This window comes from Amphibalanus amphitrite, unplaced genomic scaffold, assembly GCF_019059575.1.
Source record: "Amphibalanus amphitrite isolate SeventyFive unplaced genomic scaffold, NRLGWU_Aamphi_draft 000446F_arrow, whole genome shotgun sequence".
NCBI classification, from domain to species: domain Eukaryota; kingdom Metazoa; phylum Arthropoda; class Thecostraca; order Balanomorpha; family Balanidae; genus Amphibalanus; species Amphibalanus amphitrite.
The window spans coordinates 46,798-60,987 of record NW_024881940.1 but is presented as its reverse complement, the minus strand read 5'-3'; the positions used below and the strand labels follow the sequence as shown (position 1 = coordinate 60,987).

Genomic DNA, 14,190 nt, shown 5'->3' with positions numbered 1-14,190 from the left:
CTTCAATTAAGGGGGGGGGGCACTGCCGACTTTTGGTCCCATTCCTTCCATGCAACGCCCATAGCATAGGACTAATGTTAAATGCCAAAATCAAAGGGGGGGCACGGTGCCCCGGTGCCCTCCCCTTTCCACCGCCGGTCTTGGGAGGTCACAGACCCGTTTTGCCTATGGCAGCCATTCTATAACTCAGGAACTACTGTGCAGATCGATACGAAAACACCACCATTCGATTCGCCGTATGCAATTTAACCAGTCGCTCCGAATATGGTGATCTTACATGAATTTAGTGACCTCGATGTGTCAGCTTGACGCTTTCGACTATTGTAACCAACTCTAGCCCCGCGTTTGATGCCTCTCAGACGACGAAGATTCTACGCCGTCCGGCCAATCACGTTCCATAACCGCAGCCGAGCCCCCGCTAACCTTGAACGTGATTGGCCGGACGACGTAGAATCTTCGTCGTCCGAGAGACATCGAACGCGGGGTAGAATCCAACAACTATTGGGCCGATAGAGACGAAAACGCCACCAGTTAAATAGCCGTATGCAGTTTCAAAAGTTCTTCCGAATAGTTAGGGACGAAAAGGTCATGCTGAGCTTCCAAGATCACCCAGTGGCGGCGCCACGAATTTTTACCAGTGGGGGCAAGCTTGAGGTGACCCGACTGTTGTCTGATACGCCAATCTGCAAAATCCATGAGCACCTTGCCCCTAGATGTTGCCATTCAAAATTATTATGGTTCTCATGTGACCTCGAAATTTATAGATCCGGGAACAGGGGGGGCAGCGGGGGCGCTTGCCCCCCCCCCCTCAACTTGGGAGCCGAGGGGGCGGCGCCCCCTCAACATTGAGGCAGCGAGAAATGATATTTCCTCCCTTTTCCGGACTTCTTTCCTTCTCGTTTCCTTTATACATCTTAACATCAACACACGGCATGTTCCTTGCCATCTGAATGGTTTCTGCTGATACAGTATCGATTTAACAACATCTGCTGTTGTCATCCCGCTTTGATTTGGGCATGACCTTGGCCATAAGTTTGGCAGGCCAGATTTTATACTGGACCATTTTGAGTCAACTTTGAGATTAAATACATACCTAACGTACAACGGCGGTAAAATCGTTGCTATAGTTATAACCCAGTTCCGGGTGTGAGGGAGGGGCATGGGGCAATGAGTGCACTGACGTGGCGCCCTCGGAGGACCGGTATGGGATTAAAGCTCAGCGACACCAAGGGCTTGTGTGGTGCCTTCGGTTTTCGGTAGCACCCTCAGAATCACCGGCCTAGGGCCCTCAGAGCCGCCGGTAAGGGGCCTTTAGAGGCACCGGTGTGGGGCTGTCATGCAGGTGCCGGTGTGGGCGCTCAGAGGGGCAGTATATAGATTCTCTCAGAGGCGCCGATGAGGGTCCTTACAGGCGTTGATGTGGGCCCTCATAGACGCTGGTGTGGAGCCGTTACAGACGGGTGTGGGGCCTTTAGAGCTGCTGACGCGAACTCTCTACAAGCCGGCAGGGGTATCAGTGACCAGCATGGGTCCTTAGGCCGGCAGAAGAAGTCCTGTGGGGTCCTTAGAGACCAGCATGGTACTGTCAGACGCCGGTGGGGCCCTCAGAGTCACCGGTGTGGGGCCCTCAAAAGTCACCAGTGGGTGGCCTTTAGATGCGCAGGTGTTGGTTGGGTCCTCAGAGCCGCCGATATAGGGCTTTAATAGGCAATGGTCATGTAGGCACTCAGAGTTGGGGGTGTGAAACCCTCAGAGACACCGGTGTGGGCCCTCATAGGCGCCGACGAGGGCCCCACAGTTGCCGTTATGGGGCCCTCAGAAAAATAAGTGTGGGACCATCACAGGCGGGAAATGCCCCTAGAACTGGCCTCTCATAAGCCAGTAAGACCTCTCAGAGGCCAGTAACGGGCCTTTGGAGACCACCGAGGTGCCCTTAAAAGCCGCAAGAGGCCCTCAGAAGCTGGCGTGGGACCCTTATGGAGATCTTAGTGTGGTTATTTAGGGCCCATGAGGTGATCTAACGAGCTCCATGGGCCCTTCTGAGTAGTAATATGGCCATCGTTAACCTTCAGCGGTCAAATGGCGCCGCAGGGCCCCTCGGACCCGAGGGTCCCTTTGAACCCGATGGGGGGGGGGGGTACGTGTCCCCCCTAGACCCCTAGCTATGCCACTGTTTCATATGCATCATGTCAGGTATTTTAGGCTCGCCCCCCAACTTTAAAATCGTTCCCGGGCCCCTGCCTCGAATGACCTTTGGTTGACTTTGACACATGAAAAGACTTTTGTGATGATTTCGTAGCCGCTGATCACGATTCTGGCATCCATTTTGCTCGAAGCATTCATTTAAGAGCCTCAGGATGGGAAAACATGTCTAAATTACTAGATGCCGGCAGCCCTCTTGCGTTGCCTTGGGCCAGAATTGGATGAACGGAACTGAGGGCACACACCGGGCAAAACCACCGAAACCCAGACTGAGCTTGGACTGAACCTGAAACCAACCGAAACATCCCAAAAATGCTTAAAAGCACGTGAGATTGGTGTGGATATCTACAGGGTGTCCCATAAGTTCGTTTTCACCTAAATTTTACGTTTATAGGCTCTCTTGCTTAAAGGCACGCTGAAATTGGTTCGTAACTGAGCTTACGTGGTTGCCATGGCTGGTAGCAATATGCTCCACAGTAAATAATTTCTGTAGACAAAATAGCTTTTGCTAGAGAGCCCGCTTCCTACAGAGACGGCTAACGGCGCAACATAGAGGTCTCCGATACGGGTACGTCTTAGTATTTAGTCAGCACGTGACCATTCTCGACGATTAAGGGTGATTGAGGCCTACCAGTCTGTAGCCAATGTCCATCGCTAACTGGACGCACAGCCAGCAAGTGACGGCGATGATTTGTCGGGAGTCAATCACGGTGAATGAACATGAGTAGGAGAATGAGTGGGAATAGGAGATATGCGACAGACGGTCCGAGAACGAACGTTTTGCTGATGCACTTGATACGGGGACCGTCAAAAACAGGCGTACTATAACCGCTTATCATGAATGTTGCACTGCTCTTCTGTTCCCTTTTCAACATCAGCCAAATTTTGTGGGGGCAAAAACATAGTCTTGCCCCCACGGCCTCCTGCCAGTGGTGGCAGTCTGCCCCCACTGCCCCCACGGTGGCGCCGCCCTTGAGATCACCACGGTTACCTGAGGTTAATAAAAAGCTGATAAAAACTGCCTATTCTCATTGCAAAAGTCAATTACTCAAAATAATTTATATTAATTGTGAGTAATTGACTTTGGCCATATATGTCATTATGAGCTTAAACGATGCCTATTCTCAGTCAAATAGTGTTATTTAGTTATAGGGTTATAGGGTGGCTACTGGCTCCCATGTAGTCCGTAGTCCGGTAGGTGTAGGTATCGTCTGAGGCTAGTGCCTAAGTGGATCCGTCTCGCTGGTACGGTCTGCCTACGGTTGGTGCCTGGTGTCAGCATCCTAGCCGAAGTTCCTCAACCGGCAGCTGGTTCGGGTCGCGGGCTTCGTCGATTGGTTTACCCTCGACATGCTTTGCTATTTAACCTCATTACACAATACACAGTACATACAGTAGCGGGCTCCATAGTTAAACGCTTACGCTACCCGCTACCGAGAAATTCCGAGAGGGACGTTAGAGGTCACTCGTAAGGCCTATTCAAACAAAGTCTAAAGAAGTGCGTGGGGATCTTGAAATCCACTTCTTATCTAAGGGCAAAACAGCACAAAATCGTTTTCTTCTGTCTTTATTACTAAAAACATTTTCGAGCACACAATCAATATGGCCATGTCAACGCGTAAATTGTACCAAAAATATGTAAAACACAATGGTCGGTGCTTGACATTTTCATTGCATCGCACATGACGTACAAGACTCGGTGTGATTGTATTTTCTGTAAACCTTCTTCAGCACACATGGTGTGCCTTGATAAATATTTCTTTCATCTTTTTATCAAGGAAGCACCTCCTCGCGTTTGTCGCCGGCCGAACCTACAAAAGCCAGTCTTTCTTGCGCCGCCATCTGATCTACATAGTCTAACCCCAGTAGAGGTCAGACTCCTTTTCTTGTAAGGATCAGACTCCTTCCTCGTATGTTGCGAATGTCAGTCTCAGTCCTCTACAAAGGTCAGACTCCGTCCTCAGTACGAAGGTCAGCCTCCTTCCATCGCAGACCCCTGAGCCCTACGTCTAGCCGAAATTTCGGTTATTGAAGCGGTTGTTACTGACAGCGTTGAAGCCCTGGGGCACAGGAATGGCGATGTTCTGACTGATTGCCTGAGCGTGATTCACAGCGATATTGGTGCCAAAAGCGCCCACCTGTCGAGAGAGGAATACAGAGCGGTCAGTGGTGATAAAACTGGTGACAGCGATAGTTGGTGATGCAGACTGGCGATAGGTACAGACTGGTGGTGACATGGATAAGTGAGAACGGTCGGTTATGACACAAAGTGGTGACAACAGTTAATTATGACACAGATTGGTGACAGTGACGACACATGCTGGTGACAGCGATAAGTGGTGACATGTATTGGTGACAGCGGGTAATGGTGAAACGGATAATAAAAAAGACTGGTGGCAGTGGATTTTGGTGTCACGGAATGGTAACAATGGATGGTGTTCTGTCGTGACACAAAACAGTGACTCGATCAGTGGTGATTCCCACTGGTGAGTAGTGACGACTGCCAGCGGTGACACTAAGTGGTGAAAGAGATCAGTGGTGACAAACTGGTGGCAGTGCCAGTGGCTAGTTGTTGTGACACAAACAAGTGACATGACATATGACAGCGGTGAAACAGATAGGGGACAGAGCTGTCTTTTATGGCACACAGTGGCGCAAAGCGGCGACATATTTCTGACAGTCATATTATACCGCCATGGGAGGACAGCCAACAACTGGGGACTCCCATCATTCCAAATGTATCGTACCGTTCTTGGAAAGCCCCTATGAGCGGAAGGGCGTCTCCATTGACCTTGGGATGACCTCAAACTGGTCCACCCTGCCTCATGACGTCACTTATCAGCTGACGTCATCAGCTACTGAGGTTCTAATGAGCGAACACAGGAACCGGAATGGTGGGATAAAGGAATGGCGTGGGCTGGTTTTCGTGCTCCCTTACATAGGGTAGGGGGCATCGTTATTCGTTACGGCTGTTTGTTATTGCTCGTGTGTTAATGTTGGTCTTTGCGCTATTCTGTTTTTCTCGGTGCATGCAGGTATACGAAGTGTGTGGTAGAATGTGGTATCATTTTCGCTATTTTATTAGATGTTGCCGAAGCGTCATTATTCTTAATGACGCTCGCTTATTCATTCTTAATGAATGAATGAGAATATAATTGTTCTAATTCATAAATTATTATGATATAAAGTTTCCATAGCGCAGCCCGTTTGAAAACAATGTACATTTTAGACAGCTGTTTTATTGTTATGTTTTCGTTTGTCTCATAAAACTGTGAAGTCACGCCCGGTGCAATGGTATTGAACAGTTTCAAGGGAGCGGTACCTTCTAAATCCTTTTACATAACTGCAGCGTAGTCTTGGGCCTACTTCTGTCACCTCAAACCACAATCTGCCGTGGCATGAAACTGAAAGCTTGAGACATCTGAAAGCGAATGTTCAAATCTTTATATAAGACCTTACATCATTGTAACTGGTTTAGCTCAATATTGCAACAAACGACCATGTTCTGAGTGATGAGCTGAACCTGCCTTTCTTCACCAATAATGCCTTTTAGGGCGATCGTAATAGGATTGAAGCGACATTTGACATTACGTTACGACAATGAAACCCAGAGCGACACTGTCAGAATGATTGATAGCCTGCGGCTACTGACCTACGTGCATGGACACGTTAACCTGACTAGGCAGATGGGCCCTACGTGACTATTGGCCAATACAGACGTTTTATTCATCCAGGCTCTGAGTACGAATGGATGCGTGTGCTGTGTGAGGACCAACAAATTCTGAAACCGGACGTTAGTTCAGCGGACTTCCCAAAAATTACTTTCAGATTCCACACTTGTGGCATGTTTTGTCCGTGTTATTGATGCTATGGTTGCGCGTGTCTCTCTCTGGTTATAATTTGATTGCGTACATCGTGCGTTAAAATAAAGGCTAATTTACCTAAAAAAAGGCTAAATAAACGGCAAAACACACATATGTAGGTAGGTACGGACCGAACAGCACAAACACTCACCGAGTTACTGGAAGCGAGCGCCAATCCGCCGTTGAAGCTGAGCGTATCCGGACGGTTTTGGTTGACATTGGTGACCTGAGCGCTGACATTATTGACGGAAGGCCGACCTCGGCTGGAAGCCCCTCCGAAGACTGGCCGACGACCAAACTGAAGGAGTGCGGGGGACCGGTTATGCTAAAGAGAAAAAGGCCGCTCCAGTTCGATACGGTGTCTGCATACTGAATCAGGTGGTTAGGTATCTCCTCAGGGTACGAATGGATGCGTGTGGTGTGCGGAGATGGGAACTTTCTGGGAACATTCCGTTAGTTAGGCTTCCCGAAAATTACTCGCAGAGTAAACGGCAACATCTTAAAGTCTTTTTTTTATTACATTTCAGTCTCAATTATTATTTCGTAGTCAACTCACATGAATTGACCTGGGTGCGTGATTGAACCTATGGGTTCAATCGTCAATCAGAATCAATAATTAAACAAGTGGAAACATTTTTCAGGTCGGTAATCATGTCCTTTTAACGCTTACACTAAAACATTTCCAGTAAATCAGTAAATCAGTGTAGCAGTGGACAGGTAGCATGGCGTCGCTACGGAACCCTCAGACAACGGGTCATGAGCATCGGACGGGATTCTGGCTGACAAAGCTGTGTCTTGATCGTACATCCATACCGCATACGTGTATCAAACCGCCCGCGATGTGATGTGCAGGAGGATCTTACCTGAGGAGCAGGGGCCGCAACCGCCGCACAAACCAAGGCCAAAAGTCCAAATGCGACCTTCATCATTAAACCTGTAATAACATGACAAGTTTATTAACGAGAGCAGACGGTGTATGCATGGATGATGCGAATAAAATAGATGTATACGTATACGGCATAACTCGCTAAAAATAAATAGTTATTTCAATTGATGATTGCCAGGAGTAAAATGGCAAGCCGAGAAAAACAAACATAAATCACAACCGCTTCAGACCAATGTTCTTCCTAGTTACTACAATTAAATAGTTCGCTATGTTCGTGGCGACAACCCATTCTTTCAGCCTCGGCCGATGATTCATACACAAACGAGGAAGAGATTGAAGGACAGAGCATATTGCTACTCATCTTACAGCCGCTCCGGCCTTGTAATTCAGGTTCGGTGCCCAGCCGCCACTTATCATACAAATAGGTGGGACCGTTGTGCAAGAATCAGAGTTGCGACACATCTTGCAATCATTCATCTAGGTCGCAGTTATTTCACGGCAGACCCATCCAGTAAAGGGAGCCACTAACGCTCTTTAACGCTGCTTGATGAGCTTTCATGCCGTTTTAAGCAAAAATCGATTAAAGGCTGATATTATTTGCTTTTCGGGGGAGGTAGAGAGCGTGGCTCGTATACCCCTACTTATAAACGGATTATCATGGGACAAAGACAAAAGTACAGACGACTCATGGTTCAATAAGCCATCTTATCAAAGATATTTGACCTTTAGTTCAGAATTTTCCTTTTACCCGTGGAAGCCTATTTACATAAGCATAAATACATACGGCTTCCGGCCACCGAGACAGCTAATTAAATTAGCAAAATCGGAATAGAATCGGTAGATACCTGGTCAATGGTAGTCATCCACCAAAAGTTGGATTAAACAGGTACTCATTCTGAGAAGTAACAGTCTAGGTGTTCCAGAGTGGAGAAAATCTGTTTTATTTTACGCCCTATTTGATGATCAGTATAGCTATGATGAGAAATGCAAAACAAAACAATTTCCGGCTACACTAGGGGTAGGGGTAGGGGTTTACACTACACTATATCAAACCCTTACCCCTACACTAGGGGTAGGGGTTTGAGTTATTATTACAAAACAATTTCAACGAACCCCTAAGTTCATACCACACGATACATAGCAATCCCCCCCCCCCCCCCCCAGCTCAGCTCCCATCCTACCTGTGTCCCGGGGAAGTGTCGCGGTCGGCGGCCGGTCGGCGGTAGCTCTGCTCCGTCACTAACCAATCCGACCCCAGCCGCCGTGGTGCGGAGTTCTGGCAGAGGGCCGCCGGCCCAGCACTGGGAATTCCACCTGCGCCGCCCCGGCCGGCCGGTCCTGCCCTGGGGCGCTACGCGGCTCGTCACGCGGTCGAGCGATGGTAATCAGCACGTCATCGCCCCCAGGCCTCGCCTGTTTACCTCCGGGATGGGGTAGGCCGGTGTTTCTCTATCGTTCGTCGTCACGGCGGAGATGACGCATTCCTTCCGAGGAAGAGTCAGAGAAAAACGATCACTACGGAGGTCCAGTTACGCTTCAAGTGTGATGCTGCGCTCTTTGGTTTGAAAAGATTATGGTCTGAAACAATTATTCAGCTATTGATTGTTCATCGGCTTTTGAGTTACAAAATTCTTACATTAGATGTTGATCTTAATATCATAAAACAGAGACGCGACAGTTCAAACTCTGGGTAAATGAAAATGATACGCGAAAGGCCACTCCGTCATGTAAAGTTAGGTACATCAATTCAACCAGAAAGCCCTTACCTAAGCACACCAACCAGCTGATATATTAAAACTTTGAAGCTAAAACATTGTTTAGAATAATAGGAGGTACTGTACAGCCCTCAGCAGACTGCGTGGTAGGTATTCTTTTTTCGACGAAACCGGTGATAACTCAAAGGCTATGTTATCAGTAGGCCGGAACTCACTGCAAACAGATGCGCCATGCTCCACTTCTTCGATTAGGTCTATCACTAGACAAAGTATACGCCTTGCGTGGCAACAAAATGCAAAAGTCTGTTTTGGGGGCAAATATAAACTTTTGGATTTTGTTGCCAAACTGGGTAGAAAATAAACACGATGATAATGCCAATCTAAGGTGCGAAGTCTCGCGCGTCATACTGTTACGATTTCCGAGTGACCGATGGCATAGTATTCGCGTTATTCTCGGTTTTGTCGAAAAAAGAATACCTACCACGCAGTTTGCAGAGGGCTGTACTTTACTACTTACGTCTCACCTATGCATAAATATCTTAGGGAGATATTTTTGTGGATTATACTTGCATATTTTGAATGCAGTATAACGATATGCCTTCATTAATACCTTTATGAAGGCATATCGTTTAAAAAATGATCAATAAGACCAGTATAGCGCCTTTTGGGGCGACTAACGGAGCGAGCGAGGGGGTGAGTCTTGCACGTGCGAAATTCGAGGGGGTACCTCCAACTGACTTGTGCACGGCACCCTACTGACCGGTTTCTAGCGATGTGCCAAATTTGAGCACAATCGGCCCAGCCGTTCTCGAGATCTGGAAGCGGCACCCTGCACGTGCGCACGTGCAAAATGGCTCCTAACTGAATTTTGCACGGCACCCTACTAACCGGTCCCTAACCGCATACCAAATTTGAGCGCAATCGGTCCAGCCGTTCTCGAGATCTGGAATCGACCCCTGCACGTGCGCACGTGCAGCAGCACCCCCAACTGTGATACATGGATATGTATTGCCTAGTGGGTGCCTACCTACCTGCCAACTTTCAGCGCAATCGGCCCAATAGTTACCGAGATATTGCAACAATTACAAAACTGACACCTCTTCGTTTTGCACGTGGCACGTGCATAAGGGGTCACCCACATGCATCGGGAATAGTCTAATACTTGGTAGAAGGAATGAAGCTACCCTACAAAAATTACCGCATCTAAATCGGTCAAGTGGTTGCTGAGATATAAGCCTCGCAAAAGCGTCCGCACGGCCGGCCGGCCGGCCGCTCATACTCAGAAATTTCCGTTAATCTAAGGAAAGACTCCGCTCGCTTCGCTCGCTCCGTAATAAGGTACCTGTAATACCAAGTCTCGTGCTGTGCACTGAGGTACTCGACATTATTTTGCTACGACGGGATGCAATATATTTCATTATCACCTTTTTATTTGAGGCAAAATTAATTTTCAAATAATGTTTTGTTTTGATGTCCTTTGTTAACATTATACATATTTTATAGAAATGTAGGCTGTATTATGCTTTCTTCTAAATGATTATATTTGTGCATTTTACATAAAAAATTATAAAGCAATGACTTCCTTAGTAGGGGCATATTCTGTGTTATTTCTTACGTTTTGCCTTACTTGTGAGGGCTTCTACAGGAAACCATATGAGACCGGACCAACAACAACGTGAGTTTATCTTCTATCTTCAGCTCTGTTTTATTGCTACGTTTGTTATGTGGCTGAAAGACAATATCTTCTACAGTTCGCGCTCATTTTGTACACAAGTTTGTGAATTGATGTGTATTATATTTTGCTTTTAACCAACGCGATATCGCGAAGAATATTATCTTTCAGTGACGTGTTGGTGAATCATATTTCGTCAGTTAGCTGCAAAATATTTGTAGTAATGCCAACACAAGGCAAGAGAAGATGCGCGAATATTATTACTAAATCGGGCCAAGATTCACAAAAAAAAATTGAATATGTTAATTGCTATGGCTGATTATGTTGTGCCCTTGAGAGCAGGACAAACATACCTAGTTGCATCGTATATAGGTAATTACTAATTACTAAGTCAATAAAAGTTAACTTTTTTTTGCATTGCAGCCAGGTAATTCTACCGCCGAAACCACAAGGCACGCCGAAGCCGTTTATACCTATTTCTTACAAGCCCGCCATCGACAATGGAGGTAGTACTTATAGTTGGGATACCAACATTGTCTACGAAACTCTGGCTCCCGATGTACGAAGAGGAGGCAGAAATGACTACTACTCCACCGGCTGGGGTATCACGTTCAACATCTGGATTTGGATTGAAGTGGTTCCGTATACAGAGAACTACATCAGGTGGTACTTCAGGACGACCACTATACCGTCCGTAGTCGTGGTGTGGTGGTACACCACGGAGTACTATGGAAGCTGGGGACATCAAATTAGAGGTGAGAACCTACAACTGAACACTTTTCTGTTAATGAGCTACATGTATGTCCGTCGGAACTCGTTCGACCTATCACAGTGTGTCTTATGCCCTCTCTTTCTCTCTCTCTCTCTCTCTCTCTCTCTCTCTCTCTCTCTCTCTCTCTCTCTCTCTCTCTCTCTCTCTCTCTCTCTCTCTCTCTCTCTTCCCTCTCTCTCTCTCTCTCTCTCTCTCTCTCTCTCTCTCTCTCTCTCTCTCTCTCTCTCACTCACTCTTACACACGATTGAAACAATCCCTGCTCATTCCTATGTGTAGCTCACAGTTCAATTGATCTTAACTCGTCCAAACTTCACTTGAGTGATGTCTCTACTCTGCTTTCATATTCGGTCTAAACCACGATTCTTTTGGTTACCTAAACCAACATCCTGTCTAAACATTTAACTTTTCCCTTTTCCAGCGTACGATGACAGAGTAGACGAAGTTCAAAAGAAGAGCAGTGGCCTCGAATACACTTGCTTCAGCTGGCAGAGAGGCTGTGACGAAAGCAGCCTGCTGATTGTCGAGAATTATCACTCCTCGGGCCGGATGAGGTCCATTGGAGGTGGAACCGATGGAACCGATAATACACTGATCGCCTTTATTGTCATCGCAGTGCTTATCGGAGGTAAGTGGGTAGATTAATTCTGTTGATATATTTGATCAACTAGCTTGTGGAATGTTTGATTAATGTAAGACAAAAATATCAAAGAAGTGTCAAACAAATTACACCGTCCTATATGTACATAATTTTATCAAAGTATTAATGTAACGAATATGATGCAGTTTTACCGTATTTTTTATTGTTTTATCGGTCCAAACTTCAATTTATATTGCACTTTAATGCCACTGCTGATGCCCAGGTAAAATTCACAACTCCATGCGCCAGGTAGCAAACGATCGCTTGATTCTTATCGGTAATACATACGTTTATCATATCGCCAATCTCAGAAACGGGCAGACAAGGACTATCCTCCAAACAAAGTCAATGCTAACTGAGTTGTCTGTACCCACAGCCGGCATCGGAGGAGTCATGTACTACCAAAAGAGAGCCGCGGCCGCTATGGCAGAGGGCGAGGAGGGTGAGGGGGAGGTGGACGGAGAGGCGAAGGAGGAACCAGCAGAGGGCGAAGAAAAGGCGGAAGAAGAGCCTGAATAGTAAACGTGCATACTGCATGATTTATTTTACCAAAGAAGTCCGATTTTACATTTTTATTTGTGCATCATAACGAGGCATTGTGCCATTACAATGAAAATATGCTTGCAAAGTGTAATTTATTTACCTTTTATTTCAAGTGGAATAAATATAAGATATGCCAGCGTTTTCTATCAACAATGTACCCAATGAAGTGAAATGGGAGCCGAGCCGTGTCGACATCGGTGTCGATATTACTTGTTTTACTTTTAATTTTAGCTTTAACCCGCGCCCCACTGGGGTCTGCGTATAACACGCTTTACTGGGAGGGGGGGAGGGCTCTTCATAGCCCCCCTCCTAACTCCGAAACTACTGGGCCGATCGTCAAAATTCAAACAGCATCTGATAGCCCCGGAAAAACTGTCGTGCGAAACCTAATTTCATTGACCTCAAGGTCACCGATGACGTCACAGGTCAGGTCAAAGTAAAAATTATTAGCATTTTGGTTTGTTCATATTTTGGGCTCTGGCCGCCGTCTTACATGTCAGGTCAGGCTCATTTTTGGTATACACAGTCGTGAACAGATGTTCTAGATACCCTGAGGGTACCAAACTTGTACTTTGGTTTTCAGGTCAGGGTTAGGTCATCACAGGTCACGGAAATATTATATCATGCGTCGGTCACGTGACACATGTTTTGTGGTCCATTTAGGCCATATATTTCGAATTTGATGTCGCATATGTCATTCGAGGTCATTTTAAGTCGAATTTTGCTTAGGTCAGTCACTTTCACGTCACTTTCAGGTAAAAAAAGGTTAAATATTTAAGTTAAAATTTTCAACAAAAAGGTGTCTATTGGATGCAGTTTGAGCTCAGGAACACGATGGTCCTATTGATATTGGTGTACGATGTCAAATACGTACTGAAAAATTGATTTGAAAAATTAATAATTGTGAATGTTTTGCAATAATGCGTATAACTTGGCCATTGTCGAAGATATTTAGCTAAAACTTGCTCGAGTTAGTCATAAGCATACGTTCTATCACATATATTCTGTTTTTTTCGAAACATCAAAAAAAATTGAAAAAATATGAAAATATACATTTTGAATTTTATTATGTAAAATTTTCAACTTTGTCAAAATTTTGAAAATCCGAGATAAGGAGAACGACCTTTACAGTTATCATCAGTTACAGTTACAGTTACAGTTACAGATATCATCAAACTTACAGTTTGATAGCGCGATCTATTTTGAGTCCTCTCTGCAAAGAAATTGGATCGAGCTTAAAAACTTAGCACTTGGGAGCGATTGCCGTGGTTCAATGTTTTGCGTCGAAATCGGCTGAACATGACGTCACTCTGACGTCATTTCCGGCCGACCTATGGTAGCTACGAAGTTCATATTTTGACACAAGGTGTCAAATTGATGCAGCCGAAGGTACTGAAAGTTTGGCGTCGATACGTCAAGCGGTTTGGAAGTTATTGCAGAAAAAACGGGAGGGGGGCTATGAATAGCCCCCCCCCCAGTGGGGCGCGGGTTAAAAATCATTGACAGATTTGTAATAAATATTTTAAATGTTTATCGATATTAGAAAAGCATAAACCCTTATAATCGTTCTGTCTGCGTCAACTTTCATAGCATGCATGCTGTAGCGTCAAAACAATGAAGTAGATACAAATAAAAGAGGACCCAAGCCCAGCATCTTTACTAAATTCAAATAAAAAACTGCCAAAAGTCTGTTGAAGTGGTTGCATGAACGGTCAACCTGAAGGGTGCGTATTATTTAGGCCAGGGTTCATAATGTCCAGGGCACAATGTGTCCAGTGCTCGAAATGGCCAGTGTCCTGAATTGGCCAGTGTTCACATTGTCCAGGGATTACATGGTCCAAATGTGGCCAACTGGCTGCAGATAGGGTAAATTCAAAGAGGCCAGGGTTCATAATGTCC

The 14,190-nt window shown here is 46.0% G+C and overlaps 2 protein-coding genes across 2 annotated transcripts; one reads left to right on the top strand and one right to left on the bottom strand.

The window, feature by feature from the left end:
• Positions 1-3,753: 3,753 nt before the first annotated feature.
• On the bottom strand, positions 3,754-8,435 carry LOC122391604. Its single transcript, XM_043385705.1, has 4 exons — positions 8,133-8,435; positions 6,929-6,999; positions 6,217-6,363; positions 3,754-4,340 (listed from the first exon to the last, which is right to left on the bottom strand). Exons 2-4 carry the CDS (start codon positions 6,992-6,994, stop codon positions 4,212-4,214), a joined length of 342 nt encoding a protein of 113 aa, XP_043241640.1. The 5' UTR covers positions 6,995-6,999; positions 8,133-8,435; the 3' UTR covers positions 3,754-4,211.
• A 1,599-nt stretch (positions 8,436-10,034) lies between these two features.
• Positions 10,035-12,427, top strand: LOC122391603. The gene is made up of 4 exons (XM_043385704.1): positions 10,035-10,341; positions 10,762-11,093; positions 11,530-11,736; positions 12,125-12,427. The coding sequence occupies exons 1-4, from the start codon at positions 10,241-10,243 to the stop codon at positions 12,265-12,267; spliced, it is 783 nt and encodes a 260-aa protein (XP_043241639.1). The 5' UTR covers positions 10,035-10,240; the 3' UTR covers positions 12,268-12,427.
• Positions 12,428-14,190: the final 1,763 nt, after the last annotated feature.